The 25,063-nt window shown below is 40.9% G+C and overlaps 1 protein-coding gene across 1 annotated transcript in view; it reads left to right on the forward strand.

The window, feature by feature from the left end:
• The window catches only part of pth1r (parathyroid hormone 1 receptor), a 206,551-nt gene that overhangs the window by 94,659 nt on the left and 86,829 nt on the right, over positions 1-25,063 (forward strand). The window contains exon 2 of the mRNA XM_084328002.1: positions 14,736-14,838. Within this exon, the coding sequence (XP_084184128.1) occupies positions 14,736-14,838 (103 nt within the window). The remainder of the gene's footprint in view (positions 1-14,735; positions 14,839-25,063) is intronic.

The following is a 25,063-nucleotide window of genomic DNA, read 5'->3' on the forward strand; positions in this document are numbered from 1 at the left end:
CATCAGTGATTAATGATAACTTAGTTAATGTACAAATAATTTGGGCCCACATCCTTTCTAAAATGATCGAAAGTCATATTTTTATAAATGAATATTAACCCATTGAGGTGTATACAATCTCAAATGTGAAATGAGATTTTTGAGAAACAAACATTCAATAATGATAATGTCACAGTGGGAACTGGTCACTGCTGAAGCTATACAGTAGCATTCTAGAATTCCAAGGTAGAAAATGTAAAACAAAATGTACACTTGAAATAATTCAACTTTTAATGATGTTGTTACATCAACATACATTTTGGAGTGCAGTGCCTTTGGGAGACTTAAGCTTACAGTGAGTGGTTAATATTCAGTCCTTAAAATAGCATCGACAGTGCAGTGTAGGAGTGTAGACACTGACAAGGGAATTAATCATGGGTTGTGTCTTTAGTCTTGAGGGATAAAAAGGCACCATAATGTTAGTCCTTTATGGACCATTTAGATAACTTGGGATATATGTAATACAGAAAGTAAAGGAAATGCCAGTCTTCTGTCAATTCCAGGTCAACGGGTTAATCTGCTTGCCATAATTACAGACAGCAACTCTGTGAGAGAAAAAAAACTCATAGCACTGAGCATGGAGCCTTGTTATAACAAGATCTATTGAGTCGTAAAATCTCATTTTCAGAAAACAAGCAAGAATAAAATCGGGTCAATGGGGTGTGAGTGTTCCAATCCAACTGAACGTGTTTCAAGGACATATGTAACGGATGGTATCGTGAAGCGCAGTCAAGAAGGGCTGGGGTGAGTAGCGGTGCTATGGGTTAAACTCACTCTCACATCCTCAAAAGACGCACAGACACGGTACAAAGAAGTGAATTCACCTCTTGGTATAGCGGTCTGTGTTGTTGCACGTGGCGTGGCAGACCCGTGTTTGAATCTCCCTCGGGCATCGAAGTTTGAGGTGACGTTGTCACAACCGTTACACATACTGTACACTCTTATATTATATTATTACTTGTATTATGCACATCGTTGCGGGCGAGACCCCCCGCATTTCACTGTATAGTATGCCGTGACAAATAAAACTCTTGGATCTTGTATCTTGTACACACACACACACACAAACACACACACACACACACACACACACACACACACACACACACACACACACACACACACACACACACACACACACACACACACACACACACACACACACATTTATTTTGCTCTCAAAGTGCACCAGATTGATGCATTTAACTTTAAAATGTACAAAAGAAAAAGTTAAAATAATTTAGACTCTGCATGCAGAATTTTGCAAATCTATTCTCCGCACCCAACGGAAAACACCAAATAATGCATGCAGAGCAGAACTAGGAAGATACCCACTACTCATCAAAATTCAAAAAAGAGCATTTAAATTCCACAATCACCTAAAATAAAGTGACCCAGACACACTCCACAACAAAGCCCTCACATACAGAGAGACCCTTGAGAGATGCCCACTCAGCCAGATGGTTCTGGGACTCTGCTCACAAACACAAGCAGAGCCACCAGACAGAAACCACACTGGACTAAATCAAATTATAAGAAAACAAAAAGAAAACTATCTGACACATTGGAAAGAATCAACCCAAAACCAGAGCCAATTGAACTGCTATTTGGCCCTAAACAGAGAGTACACAGTGGCAGAATATCTGAGCACTGTGACTGACCCAAAACTAAGAAGATCCTTGAGGTACAGACTCAGCGAGCACAGCCTAGCCATCGAGAAAGGCCGCCATAGGCAGACCTGGCTCCCAAGAGAAGACAGACTATGCACCCACTGCACACAAGATGAGGTGGAAACCGAGCTCCACTGCTTAACAACCTGCCCATTATACCAAGACATCAGAGACATATACTTCCCACAAATTGCAAACACCCAAAGAGACTTTGAAAACATGGACAATAACTCAAAACTCTTATACCTACTGGGAGAAATACAAGAATGTGCAAACACAGCAGCAAGATTTATGAGCTCCTGTGACAAGAAAATGACATCCAACGGAATACAACCACCATAAAGACTGTACAAGAAATTCCTTCTGTAATGTACTGATTCCTTTTGATTTCTCTGTTTGTTTTGTTTTGTTTGGCTTTGGCAATGTAAACGTACGTTTCCCATGTCAATAAAGCCCATTTGAATTGAATTGAATTGAATTGAATTGAATTGAATTGAATTGAGAGTAGGGATGCCCCCCGGACCCCGGTTTTAAACGGGAACCGGTACTATATTAGAAAATACCGGAGTATTTATAAGCTCCGACGTCCTCGGTACTGCTATCGATACTCTAGAGAAATTATTATTATTATTATTTAAAAGTTGCGAACGATCTCTCCTCTCTCTGTCTCTGCACGAGAAGCGAGTCGCAGCGAGTCATTATTACACACACTCCTCGCGAGTCGCGCTACACATACATACGGGTACTCCTTAATGAAAGCGCTGTCAATAGTATGCAGCTGCAGCACGTCAGACCGCAGCGCTTACAAGCCCCGCACATACAAGCCCCGCACACCTGATGTGCTGCAGCTGGAAGCATCTCAGCGCTGTCTCCGTGCTGACGCGCGCTGCACACAGACACAGACAGCTCTGCATGGACTGAGTCGTGATGGCGGATAGAGCGAAGCGTTCACAAGTGCAACAAAACATTTGCCAGTAAGGGTGGCAATACGAGCAATCTATCAAAACATTTGTTTGCAAAACACTATATTAGTTTGCAGAAATGCGCCGTATTCGACTGCCTTGCGCGCAGTGGTCCATCTGCATCCACGTCCACTGCAGCCGGTAAGCCAAGATACGGAGTTTCCTAGGCTAATAACGAATTATTACAAATAGGCTAATAAACAAAATAATTGTTTAGCTACAAATACTACAATCTAAAAACTTTTTATAGATCGTCAAGCTGAGGTCAGCCACCAATGTGTCCCAGTGAGCCCACCACACATCCTCTCTACCTCCACCACCCAAAGTCCTTTCTCCCTAGCAGCTAGAGGAAAGATGACAGAGGATAGGGTGAAGGAGTGTCACAGGGCTGTGACAAAGTTTGTTGTCAAAGGCCTGCACCCGTTCTCTACAGTGGAGTCCAAGGACTTTAGGTAACAACTAATCATTCAGTGTATATCGTTTTTTTTGTATACATAGTTGTCTAACTTGTCTGTTGTTGTTATAAGTTATTATTGAAGCAGCTATTCCCACCACTCCACACAAATTTACAATAATTCAATCATTTCTAATCTTTACTGTAGGGAGATGACCAATGCTCTCAACTGCAAATATAAAAATCATAAAAAAATTATCAAAAAGAACCGATAAGAGTATCGATAAAGTACCGAACCGTTAAGCAGTATCGATAGGAGTAGTAGTATCGATAAAATCCTAACGATACCCATCCCTAATTGAGAGAGAGAGAGAGAGAGAGAGAGAGAGAGAGAGAGAGAGAGAGAGAGAGAGAGAGACATTCCAGTAAAAAGTAGCCTAGCTTAGCACAATGAATGGAAGCGGACAGTGCGGGTTAGCTAGGTGACGTCATCTTTCCTTCACAAAGCGCATTGATGCGTAAGCTGTCAATTGGAAAGCAGTCCGTGTTTAGACAGCAGGGCGGGTGACGGTGACCAAAACACAGCAGTGGCTGATACTGTAGTTCACGTAGCCCGCTTGAATGAACTGCGAGAGATAATTCATAACTCGTATACACACACTCACTCTGCCATACAGTAGTTAATGTTTTAGCGCGACGTGGGTATACAGGACTGGCGAGGATGCAAAGCATGTTAGACTATTGGAACCGCTGCTCGCAGAGTTTTCGTTGCACATAGAAGCAGCTCGAGATGAGTTGTTACAGAGGTCCACGCTGCGTGTCTATTATGAAATGACAATTGCGAAGCAGCCCAGCGAACACACATACACCACATTATTCTGCGAAGCAGATAGGGCTGACCTTCGAAGCTTTTTTTGGCAATCGAAGCTTCGGGCCGAGCTTCAATTTTAATTCAAAGCTTTGATTTTTTATTTTATTTTTTTTATTAAATGTTGTGGGACTTGTACAGCACTTTGGTAAACTTTGTTGTTTTTAAATGTGCTCTATAAATAAAGTGGATTGGATTAATGAATTAAGTAGCCCCTTTCGTGACTGTGACGCAGCCAACAAGGTTTCACTCGGCTGTGTGATTTAATTCAAGGTGGATCGCCGTTTGAACAACTTCAGATTTCATGGGAACTACCAATCCCCCAAATCAAGAATGTTTAAGATGAATGAAGTAAGATTTTGATTATTTGAAATATGGCCTGTGTAGACTAAACTATGCACAGAATTATGTCAGTCTACAAGGTCCGGATTCTACATGGTCCGGCAATGTAGACCTTGTAGACTCCACTACAGACCAATTATCAGTGAATGTTCATGCATTTTTAAGAAGGGCTACTTCCACAAAAAAACAAAGAACTCACCAAAACATCTCAGTAGCACCTTATCTAAATGTTCTATTTCATATATGGAGCTTCATATTTATTTATGTATTGCATGCATTTCTACATTTTATTTCCTATTTTGTTTATTCATCCCAGTATCTTTCTTTCTTATGTGTGGAATTCTACAAGGCATGTAGGTGTATATGTGTTTGAGGATGATATCCTTCAAACAGGCAATAGTGCTGATATAATTTGAGCAGTGCTGAGCTGGGTTACTTTCCTCCAGTGTATTTGTCCCCCGGCCCCACCCAATGGCCCCATGCACACACACACACACACACACACACACACACACACACACACACACACACACACACACACACACACACACACACGCACACAAAAATCGAAGCTTCGAAGTATTTAAGACTGCCCTAGAAGCTATATTGACGCGTTTTATAAAGAAAACGCTATGGCGGGCACCAAACCCGATACCAAACGCACCCGAAGTGAGCTGGGCTCGAGTGATGCGGATGACCCAACCAGCGACATCTGTGAGTCTTTAACATCTATTAAACATCAACTCCAGAAGCTTGATCTACTCGAACAGCTGACAAACAATGTCAAGGAGTTAAAAGCTTCTGTGGAGTACAACAACTCACTCATCGAGGTGCTAAAGGCAGACAATGCCTCACTCAGGATCGACGTAAACAAATTACAACGTCTGACGGGTAATCTCCAAAAAGAAAATTTCAACATGGCTAATAACATTCTTGACCTACAATGTAGAAGCATGAGAGACAACTTAATAATTCACGGTCTTCCTGAAACTAAAAATGAAACTCACCAGAGATCCGAGGAACTTTTTAGGTTATTCCTGTCAGATAACCTGAAAATGAAGTCGGTTGAAACCGAAGCTATCCGCTTTTCAAGAGTCCATCGCCTGGGGAAAGCCAAAGTCGACCAGCAGAGGCCCCGTCCCATCGTGGCCAAAGTCATCGATTCAAAGATGAAATCTGCTATTATGTCCAACGGAAGAGAGTTGAAAGGATCCAAATATTCCATCAGTGACCAGTTCCCGGCAGAGATCATGAGTAGACGCAGGCTGCTCTACCCGGTCATGGCGGATGCGAGGAAAAACAAACGGAATGCTCGTATGTTCATGGATAAACTTTATATTGATGGAACTATGTACAGGAATCCCCGTATTACATACTGGCTGAGTGGAGGCGACGAAAACGTCTTTCATGACGCTCAGGAGGAGATACTGACTCCAAGTATCCAGCGTGCTTCCCGAGCTGCTGTAAACAATGACGCTTGAAGATGACGTCATCATCACCAAGGCGTCCTCGTTGCTATGACTACCCGGGACCTGACTGAATACACGTAGGACACTGCATGCAGAATGCTGCAGATGCAAGTCTTCCTTTCTTTTCATTTATCTCTTGTGCTTTTCTTTTCTTCTCAATCTCATATCCATTCCATTTGTTTGTTTGTTCCAATTAATTTATTTAATTTTTCCTTCTTATCTCTCCACCCTCTCTTTCAGGTCAATGTTTGATTCTCTCTCTCTCTCTCTCTCTCTCTCTCTCTCTCTCTCTCTCTCTCTCTCTCTCTCTCTCTCTCATATATATATATATTTTCCCTCATCTTTGGCTAGGGAAATGCGGTTAACATTGGGCTACTCACCCAGACCCTTGGGCTAATGGGTTTGAATGGAGTGGCCTTGGGTTATTGTTTGTATGTTTTGTTAATCATTTTATCCCATCCATTAGGGATGGGCCATATGTGTTTTATGTGTAACCCGTCTGTGCAAGACGTTAGGGTTATTTTGTTTTATGTACTTCACCCCCTCCCCCCTCCGTTCACCTCCCCCTTATTCCAGCCATTTAGAGACCTGCCCACATTAGCCTCAATAGAAGCGTCAAAAAAATATTGCATTACCAACAACCATACAACAACATGTATAGATTATGGCTAGTTTGAACATAATGATATGGAACACTGGTGGAATAAATAAACAACACAAACGAAAAAGCGTGCTCACACTGATGAAAAAAGAACAGGTGGACATAGCTCTGCTAAGCGAAACGCACATTTTAGAGAAAGACATAGATATGTTAGCGGACAACACATATCATAACATCAGTCACTCTTCCTTTGGAACGAGAACTCGGGGAGTAGCCATAGTCGTTAGACGGAAGTTGAATATTGAATTGAAGGGAGTATGGTCTGATGCAGATGGTCGGATAACTATAGCTAAGATTTTACACAAGAACAGAAAAATAGCGTTGGTAGCGGTATACGCCCCAAATTTATACGAAGTTAGTTTCTTCACTACACTTACCAGAGCAATGTTAGACCTTCCCGAATACTCATTTATAATCGGTGCAGATTTTAATGCCATTTGGAACCCAAGGATGGACAAATCAAACCCCTCCTTTTCCAATGAACAAAAAAATTCATCTAATGCATTAAAGGATTGGTCGAAGATTACAGGTGTAAATGACTTATGGCGATCACTCAACCCCATGACCCTGAAGTACTCTTGTCGATCTGCGAGACATAATACATTATCCAGAATAGATTACGTTTTCACAACCCCGAGACTATTTGATAACTACGATGTGGAAATGATACCCAATGCATTGTCTGATCACTGTTATTTACTCTTAAAAGGAACATTTGGTATACTATCATCCCGAGCCCCAAGATGGCGATTTAACACGATGCTGCTTAATAACAAGGAATTCATTACACAAATCAAAGAAGCTCTTACGGTATTCCTACGGATAAATGCGAATTCGGTGCAGGACCCCAGAATATTATGGATGTCGACAAAGGGAATGATCAAGGATTTCACTGATAGCTTTTCCTCCCAAATACGCAAGAATCGATGCTCAAAACTGGCTGAACTGGAAACACTTTACTCAACATTATTTAATTCTTTGCAATACAACAACTCGGTTCAACTGGAAAATCAAGTCAATATACTAAAAAAAGAGATTAACGCCATATACAGACAACAATCTGAATTGCAAATACGTAGCACAAGACAACAGCAGTACTCCCAAGGTTCCAAACCAAGTCACCTATTAGCCATGCGACTAAGAGTCAACGCAAAATTTGCAGATATAACTACCATTAGAGCACAACAAGGACTTGTTACAGAACCCAAAGAAATAAACACGACATTCAAAGAATTTTACTCCAACTTATACAAATCAGAAACGACCTTCGATCAAAACAAAATGGACACATACCTTAATCAAATTAACCTCCCTAAACTTTCAGAGGATGACGCTAAACAGTTAGAAACACTGATCACACTAGATGAACTTAGGGAGGCCATATCTGAAATGCAAAGTGGAAGGGCCCCTGGAAGAGACGGTATCCCACCAGAAATGTACCTCTCTTGTTGGGACATAATTGGACCCTTATTACTAAATATGATTTTATACTCAGTCAAGGAGTCTTATGGGTCTTCCATAAGAATGACAATATTGCACTCATAACAGTCCTCCTCAAAAAAGACAGAGACCCCACCGAGTGCGGTAGTTACAGACCTTTAAGCCTCCTCGGAACCGATATCAAACTGTACTCTAAGGTATTAGCCATCAGACTACAAAAGCATATGACGTCTTTAATTCATCCGGACCAAACAGGCTTCATAAGAGGCCGCCTGATCACTGATAACATAAGACAATTACTACACGTACTAGATGCTAACAAGGAAGACAACACACCTAAGGCGATGCTGTCCCTGGATGCAATGAAAGCTTTTGACAGGTTGGAATGGTCGTATCTATGGGCAGTATTAGAAAGGATGGGGTTAGGAAAAGGATTCATTGATATGATTAAAGTATTATACAAAGACCCATCAGCCATGATTACAACAGGTACAATCACCTCCGAAATCTTTCCAGTATCACGGTCTTCCAGACAGGGTTGCCCCCTTAGTCCCGGACTATTCGATCTATCATTAGAGCCTTTAGCACAATATATAAGACAATCCCAATCCATAGAACCAATCGTAATCAAGGGCACACAACACAAAATTAGTTTATATGCGGATGACGTAATACTGTTCATGCAAAACCCCAACACCGCACTGCCTCATCTTCTCAAGTTGATTGAGGACTTTGGAGATTTATCGGGATTTAGGATAAATTGGCCGAAGTCGGCCTTCCTCCCACTTAACGCCCCTGCAAAAAGAAATATAACCCTCCCAGAAGAGATACCGATGGTAAAACACTTTAGATGTTTGGGAGTTGAAATATTCCCTACCATAAGCCAAACGGTGAAGCACAATTACATAAAATACGACCTTGTCAGGTGGTCAAAACTTAAAAACTCAGTACAAGCACGGATATCAATAATTAAGATGGACGTCCTACCTAGAATCAACTTCTTCAGCTCAATGCTACCGTTACCCCCTCCAAAGGGTTACTGGAAAGAATTACACTCCTCCACATACACATTTATTTGGAATAACAAACCACCACGTATAAAAAGATCCACCGCACAGAGAAACAAAGCAGACGGTGGTATGGCATTTCCAGATTTCCACCACTATTTTAAGGCAAACACTTTAAGACCACTGACAACATGGTTTGATCCCCAAGCATCAGTATCCTGGAGAAATTTTGAAGAAAATATAGTAGCTCCACATAGGCTGAAGGACATAGTGTACACCAAATTATCAATTAAGCAATGCGAACGGAAATTTGGCCCCATAATCACTCATGCAATCCGGATATGGCGTGAAACACAAAAAAAATACTCTATCCCACATAAATGGCATAATCATACTCCCTTATTCAATAACAATGCACTCTTGATTGGAAAACAACCTATAAGATTCCCTAGATGGGAAAAGCAAGGCATACACACATTAGGAGACGTTTTCAACAAACAGGGTTTTTGTAGTTTTGATGAGATATGCAAAAAATTTTATCTCACCAAGTCCTCATATTATTTTTACGCACAGTTATTGGCATGTTTGAAGGCTCACGGTGTTCCATTAAGGATACCAATTGTACACCCCAGATACCACAAATTCTTCTATGAAAGAGAGACATCGAGAGGTTTTGTTTCAGATTTTTATCATCAATTACTAACGGCCTCGTATGAAACCCTACATCTAGACTCAGTCTGGAGGAGGGATATACCAGACCTGGAGATAGACTTTGACTGGCAAGAAGCCTGGGCAAATGTACGCCTTGCATCAAGGAACCCGGACCATCAACAAATCAATCTTAACTATATTCACAGGACATACTTAACTCCTATAAGACTGAACAAAATGGGTCTTAAACAAGACTCCAAATGCTCCTTATGTACAAATGGGGACGAAGGGACATTTATGCACATGTACTGGGACTGCCCACCAGTTAAGATATTTTGGAAAGAAGTGACCCAGCAATTGTCAAATCTCTTAACTCTGGATATACCTGTACACCCCTCTGTATTACTGCTGAATGATGTCTTTGAGCATGCAGTACCTCCACAGCTAAAGAGATTGGTTTTATCCGGTATCACAGTGGCTAAAAAGCTGATAGCATCACGATGGTTTCAACCGGAAAAAATGTGCCGTAAGGTCTGGATTCTTACATATCTCGATGTGATTTATCAAGAAATATCAACAGCTAGAATTTTGGGTCTCAATGAATCCAAAATGGCAATGTGGTTAGAAGTGGTGGAGAGAATAAAAGCCAGCATATAATGGTAGTGTCTGGTTAGGAACAAATTATAATGGTTGGATTATCCAATGGGGGGTCCGGGAGAGGGGGGTACGAGCTGGAGCATATGTGTATTTGTATATCCTATTGTGTGTTGTCATGTTTGTTTATGTGTTTGTTTAAAAAATAATAAAAAAATAAAATACAAAAAAGACTGCCCTAGAAGCAGGTCAGCACACACACATACACAACGACTGCAAAAGTCGAGTCCCGTGGATATTATTGCAAGAGATAATTCATACATATTATGAAAAGCCGATCTGTTGTTTAGAATTTGGATGGGGGGTAGGTAGGCTCTGATACCTCTCACCTCTGCGGGGTCTAACACCTTTTCACAGCGCACACGCCGCTCTTGTGTGTGTGCGCTCGTGCGTGTATGTGCGTTTCGTGACACGATGTAGTACTCTGGGGATACAGGGATAATTAGAACCATACCATCTAGCAAGAATTAAACGTATTTACAAGTCGTATTAAGTTTAGCAAGTAAGGAGATATATATATATATATATATATATAAAACATCTCAAAGCACTCGAAAATGTAATCTTTCTATTTTTACCGATTTCTAAAAAGAGGTACTTTTTGAGCATTTGGGAGAAATTCTAAATCCCTTTGTTCTCCGCCCACGGGGGAAAAAGCAGTTTGGACTCTCAAGGGTTAACACATTGGGTGCCACGGCCCTTTGCCCAGATAACCCCTTGAGTGCCAGCGCTTTAGTCAATGGGAGGTCGGGGATATTTGCGAACGCTTAAACTATATCTTAAATTATGGCTATGGGTCTAACTCTAAAACACCCCTCGCGTATCAATGACTTGCTTGCAGTCAACATGTACGAAATGGATAGTTTTTTCATTGGTACATTTCCGTTTTTATACCGTTTTGAATACGAGTATAGTTTCGGAGAGTTCTACTAATTTCAGAGACATTCCGCGATAATAGCCCTTTAGTGGAATACACAAAACACGTTGTAATTTTTCGGCTGATTTATGAATCGTTTTCAAATAAACGCTAGATTATCAATAGTATATGTGTACATATGCACGCTAGTGAAGCGGGCTGAAAAATCTATTATCCATGACCTGGTCAGCGCTAACGTCATACACGCACACACACACACACACAGACATGTTTTGTTCGCTATGGAAAAAACATCTGATTAACCCAATACTGGTAAAATAGAGTCCTTACCTCACATCAGATGTTCTGCAAAAAGATTAATCCAATTCCTGATTTCAAATATCAATCGCATTTATTGATCCAACGTTATACTCCGAAACAGATAATCTACGCTTCTTCCAGTCCCCTCAGTCAATGCAATAGTATCTAGATGCATGCCCCAGAAGTAAAACGTGGGCCGGAGTTATTTTTTCAATGCACTTTTTCACCCAATCCAATCCAATGATGTGCATTACCATCCAGGAGACAATAGTTGGCGGTATTTGCTCTTTTCGAGCTCAGAGCCATTCCCAATGATAACGTCAGGCTGGATGGATGAACAATTAATGGATTTCGCTAATAAAATAAATAACGATTAAATAACGAGAAATTAGCACTCAACGTCATTAGCACTCAACGCATGGCGAGTTAAGACGAGAAATCTCGTCGTTGGCACTCAAAGTGTTAATGGGCACAGCAGATACACAAGCATTCTGGCATTGATCCAAAAAGACAGCTGTCAGCTTTATGAAATGCTTGTCTCCAGTAATCATCTGTAATATGCACCAGGTGCTCTCCATCCTTGATGCAAATAAACGCCCCAGGTCTCCATTGACCCATCTCAAACCCTGCCCTCTTTTCTTGATCCTCCAATAGCAACCTTTGCTTCCAACAGAAGCACTATTGATTATCTATGCTTGCAGCCACCTATATCCCATTCGTATTCCATACTACATGTGCTCCGTCATTTCACAGTGTCATTTCTGAAGCGCCATATACTGTACGTAGAAACTCATCTGCACAGTCCGACATCACACTGTTATGTGATCTACCGCCTTCACTCGAAGGCTTGGGTTCCGCTCCTACACAGGTGTTAAACTGAAAGCATTTCTCGTCACGCTGTGCCAAAGATGACACTTGTCATTTTCAATACAGCTGCGTTTGTTAGTGATGAAGAGTGATCCTAGGACAAACAGCCAGCCAGCCAGAGACTCATTAGAAGGGAAAATGTTTCCTCGGATGGAAAACCACACCTGAGCTATTATGGCTCACTCAGACGCAATGTTTGAAAGCTAAGAAAATGTGAGGTGCGAGAGGAAAACGTTTTTGGTATAATATGTCCTTTTCTCTTTTTCTAACGGTGTCATATCCATTTAGTGCTTGATGGATACTAACCGCATATTGGCTAAAATCATCACAAGAATACCAACTGGGACTATGAACAACAAGTGAGACTGGTACTGGTTTGTTTAGCCAAGAAAATAACCGCGTTGGTTTGACGGCTGAGACTAGAGTAAAAATATATAGTAAATGTATGTTTACATCAATTGGACCAGTTTAAACATGAACCGGTTTAAAAAGAGGTATACGGACATGATTTTCACGAGGTACAGGGATGAAGAAGGGCTTTGACAATCACCAGGTGTTTACATAGATTATTATTTAATCTATGTAAAGATTAAATAAAGATTTTAAATAAAGATTGAATTCATTTAAATTCCAATTTACATTGTGAAGAGGACATTCTAGAGGAATTCCAAGCATCATATTGCTACAAGATTGTAAACGTGTCACTTTGTCCCTGTTTGATATGTACCTTTCACCCACATGCGTTTCTACCCACACACATCTATACTGAGCCTTTCACCAGAGGGGCGAGCACAGCGGAAGCCAGGCTGAAGTAAATAGGGGTTCAGTGTCTTGCTCAAGGACATGGGGGTGGACACACGTGGTTCAAATTTGGGATCTAACCCGACACCCCCCAGTTACAGGACGGTCTCTGTAGACCGTGGTGTCATGGTCCCCTAGTAGCCTAGTTCGCTTTGGAGTATGTAATGTGTGTGACTTACACATGTAGCCTGGTCCTTCAGGAAGGGACACTTGCATGCACACAAACCCAACCCCCCCTGGCACTGGTCGGGATGTTGAGGGTTGGCAAACAGCTGTGTTAAGGAAAATCATATCTGGATATTAGACAATTCAGCTACAGTAGTCCGTTGGTGGTACTATAGGAGTGATGTGTGGACTTGGGTTTAAATCCAGATGGGAACACACAGTGTAAAAGATGTGTACAATACACACTGCACTTTAGATCAGGGGTTCCCAAAGTCGGGGTCGCGACCCAAAGGAGGGTCGCGAGCCGCCGCCATGGGGTCGCCAGATGATTTAAAAAAATAATAATAAAAAATCAAAAAAAAAATATATATATATATATATATTTTTTTTTTTGCAGTCAGGCCACTGAACTTAGAAGCAGGCCAGGACAGTGTTTCTAGTTGCAGCAGCGCAATAGTTAGATAACCTAGGTGGGGAACAACCAGGAGATCACTGCAACTCACACAAGTTGGAGAACTATCTCTCTCTCTCTCTCTCTCTCTCTCTCTCTCTCTCTCTCTCTCTCTCTCTCTCTCTCTCTCTCTCTCTCTCTCTCTCTCTCTCTCTCTCTCTCTCTCTCTTGCTCTCACACACACACACAAAAGGAGCCGCATGTGATTGGTGGAGGCGGGACCCTTACAAAAAACTGTTGTTGCTAATCATTGACACATGCTAGCCTGTAATAATCCCCCCCAGAAAAATCTACTTTGCGTTTGATATATTGCAAATATATGCCATCACACACACTGGCATTTAAAGGGTTAGAATTATAAAATTAATATGTGGTGTTATGATCAGGGCTGAAGTTGAATAAAAGATTGTATTTTTTTCAATCTGACATTACAAAAAAACTGAAAATCCATCAAAATCAGTGTTGTTGCTAATCTTTTAACAATAATTTGTGATGCCATCACAAACACTGGCATTTAAAGGGTACAAATAAAAAAATGCCTGCACCATAATGCAGGAAATGAAGTCTTTGTAACAAGAAATGTCCTGGTGGGGGACCCCAGACCCCCTGCTTAAAAAGTGGCCTGACTGGGGCTATATTTTGCACTATATTTCCTGGCCTGAATGATTTCCCCAGTCCGGCCCTGGTTAAAAGCCTCCAATGATTATTAGTGTGTGTGCGTTTGAACGTGTGCATGTTTCAACCATACATTTCCATTTATAAAAAATAAAAATAAAAAAATATATATATCTTTAATTTATTATTATTTTTTTTTACCTCCTATAATAGTGGGGGTTGCGGCTCTCTGACCCCGTTATTTTTGGGTCGCGGCCTGAAAAGTTTGGGAACCCCTGCTTTAGATGATCTCTCCTTGGATGGGCTGGAAAATGGAATTACGCTCAAATCACTTATCAATGAAATAATTTCTCTCTTTCGCTCTTCGCAGATCTCACAAATGCGACATTTGTGTGTCAGCGGCAGTCTTATGTGACATCTATGTGACATCTATGTGACATGTACATGTTACACCTGGCATGTTGGCCGTCGCTAACCCCATGTCCCTCGCTCCTCCACGCAGGTCCATGCGGATGACGTGCTCACCAAGGAGGAACAGATAGGCCTGTTGTTCAAAGCCAAGCGGAAATGTGAGGGGCACATCCGGACCAAGCCAAACATTCCTGGTGAGTATTCTATAGTAGTCTATAAGGTATAAGATCAAATATCTCATTCTCAAACCTATTATTTATCGCATGTTTTCTCTTTCCTCATCCGTGTGCCCGGACACTTGTCATTGGATAAAGGCCATCTGTGATCCCTCAGCAGCTAATGGTCTAATGCCGTAGCACCAGTCCATCGCCTGCACTTCTGTCCTGTCACTTGTGTCGTCTGCTTGTCTTAGTGTACAACAGCTCTGGCACAACTGACAAAGCTGCATGCGAACACGCCAGATGAAAGCAGTATGATGGATGGATAACAGATAGAATCTAAATGTATAGGCTTGTGTTGGCGTATTGATTCCCTGTAGGCTTGTAAGCGCTCTGACGAGTAAGTGAACCATTAAATCGCATTATTCAGACCACAATTTGGGTGGGTGACGAATAGCACACTCATATGCAGAGCTGTCTCTACACCTGTCACAGCTTGCTAAACACCTCTGCTCAAGAGATGCATTGTTAAAAGTTTAACTCTTTCAGGTGTACGTTTTTTTTTTTTTTTTTTTTTTTAAACAGTTTTGAAAGAAAATGCAGCTATAACATTTAATAACCAAAAATTAAGCTTGTCTGAACATTTATGAGTTATGCAGTGTGTAGTTCTCAGAAAGGTAATGGACTATAGTGCTATGTCTTTTCTGTGTAAGGAAACCAGGCCTTTATGGCTGCATCCATCGTCGGCTCCATGGACACAGTGAATACACAAGGCTGCACAGACCCCGTGAAATAAAATGATTTAACTTTCTTCAACACATTTTTGGTTCTTATTTATAAAATACTAAAAACATATGGGAGGAACAATAATATAATCCTATTTGTTCAATGTGCTAATGGGAAATAATATGAGTAAAGGTAGCACCAGTTAGTTTACTTTATGTTTGGGCAGAGATGTTTGACAGTGGAACGTCGTCCAACTCTCTGCGTAGGAGAATGGACAAATAGCCTACCCTACAGTATGTCATGTGAGGGAAAGGCTACTCCTCATTTGTATTGATTAGCTTCCTCATTATGGGCAAGGAAACTATAAAAGAAGGAAGGGTCATCATGTCACTGTGTAAGGCATGGACGCACATTGGTGACTGCCAAGTGTGGAAACGTTCACATCGGCCGGCATTCTGTTGAATGGGATCTTGTTTATGATATTTAAACAGGTTATTACCAGAATCATTGGCAATTTATTGCATTGTTAACTAGCTAACATTTGATATATTGGTTGATGTATATTTCCTCAGATACAGTAGCTTGTTTATATTTAGCTTATCCATGCATCTCCCATAAGCTTCAATAGAACTGACACCAAAGTCTGGCACCAAGCAGAGCATAGAACGCTGGTATTCTGACGTGTCTCCTTGGTTATGGGTGATGTTGCACTGATTATCTACCACCAGAAATGGAAAAAAAAAATACATATATATATTCCTCTCAGACAGGTTTCTGCCAATTTAGACATCGGATTTGGCCGTGGCTGAGAGCCGAGGAGCACACTTATGATTGATTGACTGATTGAAAATTGTATTAACTTGACAGACTGGGTTCTCCATTCGTAATGGCTTTATTTGGGAGGAATCATAGTGATTCCTTCATGTCAACGCTACATGCCTCTTTGGAATTAATTACTTAATCATAATTAAAATAAATATGACAATATTTGTACGATAAGAAATTACGCATTTGATGTCGGAAAGATAAATAATATGGATTCATCTGATCACAGGGAAGCTGGATTAACCATATCTGAACCAGCTATTTTGGACAAATGTATAATTACTTTAATTACTCTGATATTCAAACACAATTATGCAATTATTGTGAAATTATTGAAAATAATTATTATTTAATGCCTTCTGTGGAATTTGTATTTCTTATTTGTTATTAATTATCTGTTTTATTGATTAATTATACATTTGAAAGAATGCAGGTTATAGCCAACATGATTGGTACAATGTGACAGACATTTGTTTGATATAGCTATAACTTGCATTCCTTCAAATGTATAATAAATAAATGTGTAATCAATAAAACAGATATTGAAATACACTATGTAGCCTAGTACACCAACACTGCAAATGACAGTGGATAAATAAATAAATAAATAAATAAGAACTAAAGCTAATCGCGTGGAAATAGACTGCATTAATATTCCATAACAAGTCTTGTGTGCGCCAGTATGGCCTACGTGTCTAATGACTGAACAGTAGGCTTATATTATTCTAGTTACTTGTTTCATTAGGATTTAGTAGATACTATATATGCTCTGCCCTACGTACAGTATAAGTACAGACTGTACTGTAAGCTATACAGTACTGCACGTGTGTGTGTGCGCGCGTGCGATGCGGCAGGTGCACCACGAGCTGTACTAGTATGTATGATGACAATACATTAATCTAATGTAATTTTGATGGGTCGCAAAGCGCTTCCGCGTCCATTTTCACACGGCTGCATCATTAGTTGCCTTATAAGGAGCTCTGGAGGCGTTGTTTTGTATGCAAATGACCTGAACGGGGACACGCGTTCACGTTTCAGACTGGTGCCATTCCCCAACGCAGATATCACAGCTGTGACCGTTTGAGACACTTTAACACATTGACGACCAGCGTCCCGCGCCGATTTATAGGCCAGAGGACAGAGGTTTGTCAACAAACCGATGTACTTTTTAACAGCTATATATATACTTTATAGTATTGCTATCTGTCCATTCTCATTGTCACTTGAGTGCATAAACCGTGCCTTCATAATGGCTTAAAGAAAATTAAAATCCATCGGTTGGTTGTAATTTTATAGCGCCGTGAATATAAGGTTTATCGCAGTTTTTGCCTAGTCTTTTTTCTGGGGAGCTAGATAATAGGCTAAAGGCTAGTCACGTTATATCAAATGCCATTTCTGCTGTATATATACGAATGAAATAAAACAAACTGCGTAGCATCCGGACTATTACAGAGCATCTATGGATGAAATGGGGGTGGCGGGCGACGCCGATTACTATTATTGATTAGCAATACAGTGTGCGTTCAATCAGCCATTTTCACTGATCGATCACGTTGCGTTTTAAAACAATGTCCAATCCAGCTGTAATTTGGGGGAATAGTATCCTACCGTCAGCCCATGTGATCGCCGGCAGCATTTCGTCAGTATTCATCGGAATCTGGTACATCGATATGTCCATTGGTTGATCATAAATCCCATTATTCCAGGCTGAAATCTGCGTTCGGTAAGGGGATCAAAGATGGAGGGTGTTCGTTTGGAACCGAGGCTCATATGAAACGCCCACAGACAGTAAAACATTTTCTTTTTCAATCGCCCTCAATGATACTGCAGTGGAGCGATGGCGCCCCTAAGCGGATCTGGCCGGTATTGCATGTTTCGAAAATCAAATATGTGGGTAGGTCCTGCAAGTCGATCGCGGACGTTAATAGCGTTATTAATATGGAATAAAACAATAACAACATGCCACAAGTTAACTCGTGGCTCTGGTCCACAACGCATGGCACCGAAACACGAGTTAACTCGTGGCTGGTCCCTATAGTGTTAAGACATCTTCCCCGCACGTTAGGGACTCAGAGTGAACTTGTCATTGATTCTGTCTCAGTCGGTTCCAAGATAAGTCTTCCAAGAGAACTCTTTGGAAAATATTCGGGAATGAGACCCACTATCACTATCATGTTCATTTGGATTCTGTGTCATACAGTACCCAATTCCCGGTAATTTAACAGAGAAAATGAGGAATATGGTTTCTACTTTCCTTCTTAACTCAATCAGCGCCATACCCGAGGATAGTCGGGTTAACTCGCCAACCGTTCAGAGCCATACCCGAGTATAGTCGGGTTTTCATCGTTATTTCTTATATTCGATATTTTTATTCATTTCTCTCACACGGACCTCGGGGTTACCATAGGGAATCACTCTGAGATCGCTAGAGTGCAATACCGGCCGCATCCTGCCAGGTGGCAGTATCGCCCACCCTTCGAAACCTTTTTTTCACACCCGGTGTTACATTTTATTCACTCCGGGCGCAGTTTTTTTGGTCAGGCCAGTCCAGCGGTTCACTCGATCACATTGAAACGTGTCCAATGCCCCCCCGATGCATGTGTTGTGGTGGATTATGTTGGCGACAGACAAATTGCGATCAGACAATTGGAATATTCTTTTTGGGGTACCTCCTAGTGAAGGTAAGGACTATATGACATAAATCCTGCTTTTATCCAACCATGATTTCACATCGATCGCAATGACCATGTGTAACGTACTCCAAACCGTATGCCGGTGACGATCAAAACATCCAAAAACGACCCCCCCCCCCCCCCCCCCCCCCCTTTCATGCATTCATGATGAAACATAATACCTATTATATACATTTGATTTGGAAATAGTAGCGTGTCCAGGCGAGCAACGCCAACACTTTTAGTAAAATTCTCGTATTGCTCCATAGCGCCGTTTTCTGGAATTAGCCAGGATCACTCTGAAACTATACTTATATTCACCACGGCATAACACGTGAACGTATACATGACATTTTTTTTTTTCACATATTGAACGATGGATAGTTGATGTCAAATGAGCCATAGTATTGTATCCATAGCTATAATATAGAATATAAATATAGCCCTGCAAACACTGCCACGCATCGCTATCTCTTAGAGCGGTGGCGCAGTAGGAACAAAGATGGGCTAGACCCGTGGCGCTGATTGAGTTAATAGGGCTTTTTGGGAGTCTGGATTTGGATGGGGGTGTTTTGAGTGGAGTTGATTAGTGTATTTGATGAGTGTATTTGTTTACTGACGGGTGTCTGAAGAGACTGCTTTTCCATCTGATCCACATTTCACTGTGGTGACTTGTCTTCCTCCTATTTGATTATTTCGTGGCAGATTTATCTTGTACTCCAAAATGCAAACCAATCATATTATTTTCTCTTTAACCCTGGTGCATCGTGGTCTCATTAAATCAGCATCTCTCTAAATCAGGGGTCGGCAACCTGCGGCTCTTTAGCAAATCAGCTGCGGCTCCCTGGTAAAAAATAAAAAGATATTTAAAAATATCTGCAAGTGGCTAATCTTGAGTTTCCGACCCCCCAGTAAGCTAACCATGGATAAATCCAAAAAAAGGAAAGTCTGAGGAAAATAGAGGGTTTAATTCAGCGTGGACAGATTCATTTGCTTTCATGACTAACGATGCAGGCTTACCTGTATGCCTGATATGTGGTGAGAAATTTGCGAACAACAAGAAATTTACTTTTTATTTTATAGATTGTCCACAAATAAGGGAAGGACTCAAATAGAGCTGCATAGTTCAGGGTTTTATTTCAAAGTAGGTCTACACATGGTAGTCTTTTTTCAAAGTGGACTAGGCCTACTTTTTATTTTATAAATGTTCCACAAATAAGGGAATGACTCAAATATACCTGAATAGTTCAGGGTTTTATTTCAAAGACACCAGTGTTTTGTCTCCTCTTTTGTGTTTTATTAAAAAATAGGTCTACACAGCCAGTCTTTTTTCTCCTCTTCATAAGAGTTTGAGGTTTTCCTTTGTTATAATAGATAAAAACAGCAACAAAAAGTCAAAAAATTTCTTTTTGTTGCTTTGTAATTCCATTAATGCAACAAAATGTGTGCTATATGTATAAAGTATAATAAATTGCAAATTACTTTGGGTATACAATTGTCAGGCGTGTTATGCTAAATGTGGGGTATGCTTGGGGATAACTACCGGTATATATAAAATGTTATACACTGTGTTATCTTCATTTTAAGGGTAAATTGGTTTTGCGGCTCCAGAGGAATTTTATTTTGTGGGAGGGGGAACAAATAGCTCTTTTGATAGTAAAGGTTGCTGACCCCTGCTCTAAAATGATACCCCTCTGTAAACAAAACACTTAATTAAACACAAGACTATAGAGAGCCTACAGTAGTTATGCCGGACACAGGCCAGTGGGGATATATGTTTGTTGATGAACTGTATGTGTGACATTCCAGTCTCAATGAACATAATATGCACCAATGCCTGGATTGTTTGATTGATTAATTTTATTTGACATAATAAAATACAATACACAGGTGCATATAGTATAAAAATACATCAGGATAGCGCAAGAAAGTCCTTAGACTTATTTCCATTGCAGTCCCAAGATAAGGCAGGCAGAGCAAAAGAGGGACATGCACAGTATGCTACTCCTCCTACTTGACAACCCGGAGTAAATCATTGCCTGTAACAGGAGAGCAACGAGCACAGTGACCTGTCCGACCAGCTGCCGGCATCTTGCATGATGAAATATACTGATTAGAGGCAAGAAGTGTGTGGGACGATCACATTAGAAATAACCAACACACCTGTGTCATACTGACAGGGAGCTGTAGTCTACAGTCTTGGCGGCCGAGAATAAAAGTGAGCAAATAGTTTTTCAATAAGCTGCCTGGCTATATTCCTTACACGTCGCATGGCGCCTATGGATTGCATTTGGCCAGGGACTGATTGTAAATGGTAAATGGCTGTGTTTATATAGCGCGTTTATCCAAAGCTCTTTACAATTTGTTCCTCACATTTGACCCATTCACTCACAACCATGAATGAATGGGTAACCGTGGCAACCGTGCAAGGTGCCAACCTGCTATCCTGAGCAATTAGTGGTTAAGTGTCTTTCGAAAAGGCCACTTTGACACACTGCCCGGGAGGAGTGGGAATCAAACCGGGAACCTCCGGATTGCCAGACGACTGCTCTACCTCCGAGCCACCGTCACCCTCACTTGTAACATTAAGTGTCATCGTTGTAGCATAATGTGCAGCCAACAACCTAGGCTCCATATATCAGGAGATGCTCCAGTATTTGTATGTATATGGGTGCTGCACAGCGGCAACCTGGATTAGTGTCAGCAGGAGGTCTGTGCTCCAGGCACGGTAGTTTTAATGCGTTCTGCAACTTGCACTCCCCCAACCTGCCAGCACTCTTATAAGGGCGAGCAAATAGCGTCAAACACACAAGTTGACTAAGCAAACAAGCAAAAGAAAACAGAGCATCGGAATCGATGAGGAATTCATATCCAATGCAAGCAACTGATAGTAAGACTACTCAAAATATCCGATGATGAGGAGTGAGTCTAGCGTTAGCAAATGTCAGAAAGGCACCAGTGAACGTGATATGCACCTGGCTTTATTTTTCATTTTGTTCATGTGGTATTATACAGAATATGCAGTTTGTGTGGCTGACTGCAGCTCAGCAGGCGTGTTTCCACAGTGGGGAGTCAGCCAGTCAGTCCCAGTCAGTCAGTAAGCAGTGGTGGAAAGTAACTATTTACTATAATAAGTATTTTTACTCAAGTACTGTACTTAAGTACAATTTCGAGCTACTTGTACTTTATGTGAGTACTGTATTTTCATGTTAGGGAACTTTATACTTTTACTCCACTACATTTCAAGGGAGGGAAATATTGTACTTTATACTCCACTACATTTATCTGAACCCATCAGCTACTAGTTACTTTGAAGAAAAGGATTTTTGCATAGAAAACATAAAAGTTTATGAAGACATGTGTTACTTTCACATGTGAAGCCTGTCAACTTCAAGAGGACGTAATCACAGCAGCATAACTGGACCATATACCACTTTAACATAACGGGTCAATGGATACACAAACGTCATGTAGAATGTGTACTTTTACTTTAGATACTTGAGTACATTCAATAGCAAATACTTCTCTATTTTTACTTAAGTCGAATTTGAATGGAGACTTTTACTTTTACCAGAGTACTCATTTATCTGAGTATTTCTACTTTTACTTAAGTAAAGGAACTGTGAACTTCTTCCACCACTGTCAGTAAGGGACATTCGCTATTGTAGGCCGGCCCTCTGACTGTGGCAAAGACATGTTTATTTTCAAGGCTCGGAGCAACAAAGGCTTTTGTTGATGGCTCCCTTGTATATTGTCTCACACAGTATTTCCCAACCATGTATGGTTTTGCGAAAAACATCCACGTATTTGGAATTGGGTTTAAAAATATGTCAAATATGTCAAAATAGTTGCCGTTGAAAGTAGTAGACGTCCAAAGGCTGTTTATGTTGTATAAGACGCTGTTGTTTTGGTGTTTATAGGAAAAAGGAAAAGAGAATGTGCTGTTTGTCGCAGTGTATTGATCCGGATGGTAATGGACAATTACACAGCGCAGAGCACTCGCACACACACATCAGGCCTTATGATTAGAGCCTGACTTCCTTGTCTGATCACCGTCAGCACTAATGTAGCCTGACAGGGCGTACATGTCACTGGGGAATTAGGCCTTACACTTCCCCAGGTACATGAGGGTTGATTTATTTGTCAATTTGTCAGTTTCTTCCTTTTTTATTTTGTATCAAATGATTTGATATTAGAAATAGTTTTTATTGAATTATTTCATAATTCTCTCCTTTTGATTGATTTCTTTCTTTCTGTGTGTCTGTCTTTCTGACTTTCTTTCTTTATTTTACGGAGGGAGGGAGGGTGGGTGTGTGTGTGTGTTTACAATTATCAACACCTAATTAGTTGTTTTCTGGCATAGTTTTCTGGATTTAGTTTCCAATTGACATAATTTTACTATAAACTTGCACAGTAATTTATGTAAATACCTCAGTGAGAGGAGGATAAATGCATCTTAAATGCAGCCATGCATGTAGATGGGGCTCTGCGTAATCTAGTGCTATAAGTGCTGTCATTACTCCACACAAACCGCGGTGTACCGTGTGCTTGTTGAGTGTGGGTAATAATACAGGGTTGGGATCTACTGTACAACCATGATTCACCATTTATCTCCCTCTCTCTCCCTCTCTCTCTCTCTCTCTCTCTCTCTCTCTCTCTCTCTCTCTCTCTCTCTCTCTCTCTCTCCCTCTCTCCCATCCATTTGAATCTATCCGAAACTGAGTTTAAGTCATCCCTCGTGACAAACTGTAGTTGTCTTAATAAGCCTACAGGGGAATCATGTTAAACAGGGCTCCTGCATGATGCTGTAGCTGTAGGGGCTGGTTTAGGGGGTAGACTGTGCGTCAGAACTGGCCACCGTGTCGCAGGCAGAGGGGATCTGACCTCAGCCTATATCTGCTTGCTGTTTTCCCGCCCCTTTTGGAAGCTTGCACATGTCATAATTCGGTTGAAAAAATCATGAGATTCATGTGCTTGTATGCCTGAAAAGCATGAAGGTTAATTTGGTGTGCATGATTTAATATGTGTATATATAATTATAAATGTATTTTTTACTAAAAGAAAACCGATCTAATTTTCACCTCCTATTACCGGAGATTATCCCTGTATTTGACTAGTTTTGTGTTCATTTGTTTCACAAGATATTCACACTGCCAATGTTAACCATATTAAAAATACTTCCTTTGTGAGACCCTTTGATTGAGGTTATGGGTGTAACTTGTTATCAACTCCTAGGTGCTCCCTATTGATGTTTGAAAGGCTTGTAGTAGAGTAATATAGTGAATTAGCGAAAAGATACGACCCAGTCGTTTCAAGTAATGTGGAAATCCTTCAGAGCCTGGTCAGCAGTTCTTTCTAATGCATTAACACTGATCGGAAAGCCGGGTCAAGACATGAGACGGAGTTCAACAGAACATTAGGAGTGATATAACAAGCCCTGTGATGACCTAAATGTTTCTTTCAGCCGGCCGTTCAGATTTGAACCGTTTTTGTTTTCGTAGCTTTGATGGCTCTGGGTTGGACTAAGAACAAACTGTTTTTTATTTGGAAACAGATTCATTTTGGTCTCCTATTGTGGTAAGACAACCTTGAGTCTGTGTGCTGAGTCAAATTCAGAATAGCATCTGGATGCATTTTTGAGGACTTTGGCTTTCCAGCCATATTTGTCCTTCTTTACCACCCCTGATGTTTTTCTACCACTGTCAACCAGCGGTTAGCAGAGCTATTATTAGAGATGTGGAGTGAGGACTATTTTGGTAATTGTTTGCACTTGTGTGGTGTAGAATTAGCAGATACAGTAGAAACAGATTGATCTTGCTACTCTGGCTATTTTGAAAGTGGTAAAGGGGTCCAGCCTCATTCAAGGCGAAACTTTTTTTTTTTGGTGAAGTTCCATTTATTTGTTTTTATTTCTCATTTGTGCCTTAAATACACAAGAGTCTCCATTACATGGCTGAGACAAGGTTTTCATTGAGGGAGACACTGAGGTTTGCCTGGAGAGGACAGTGGAGGGATGTGGGTTCATGGCCCCAGACCTT

This window comes from Notolepis coatsorum (genome assembly GCF_963971535.1).
Source record: "Notolepis coatsorum genome assembly, chromosome: 13".
Lineage (NCBI taxonomy): Eukaryota > Metazoa > Chordata > Actinopteri > Aulopiformes > Paralepididae > Notolepis > Notolepis coatsorum.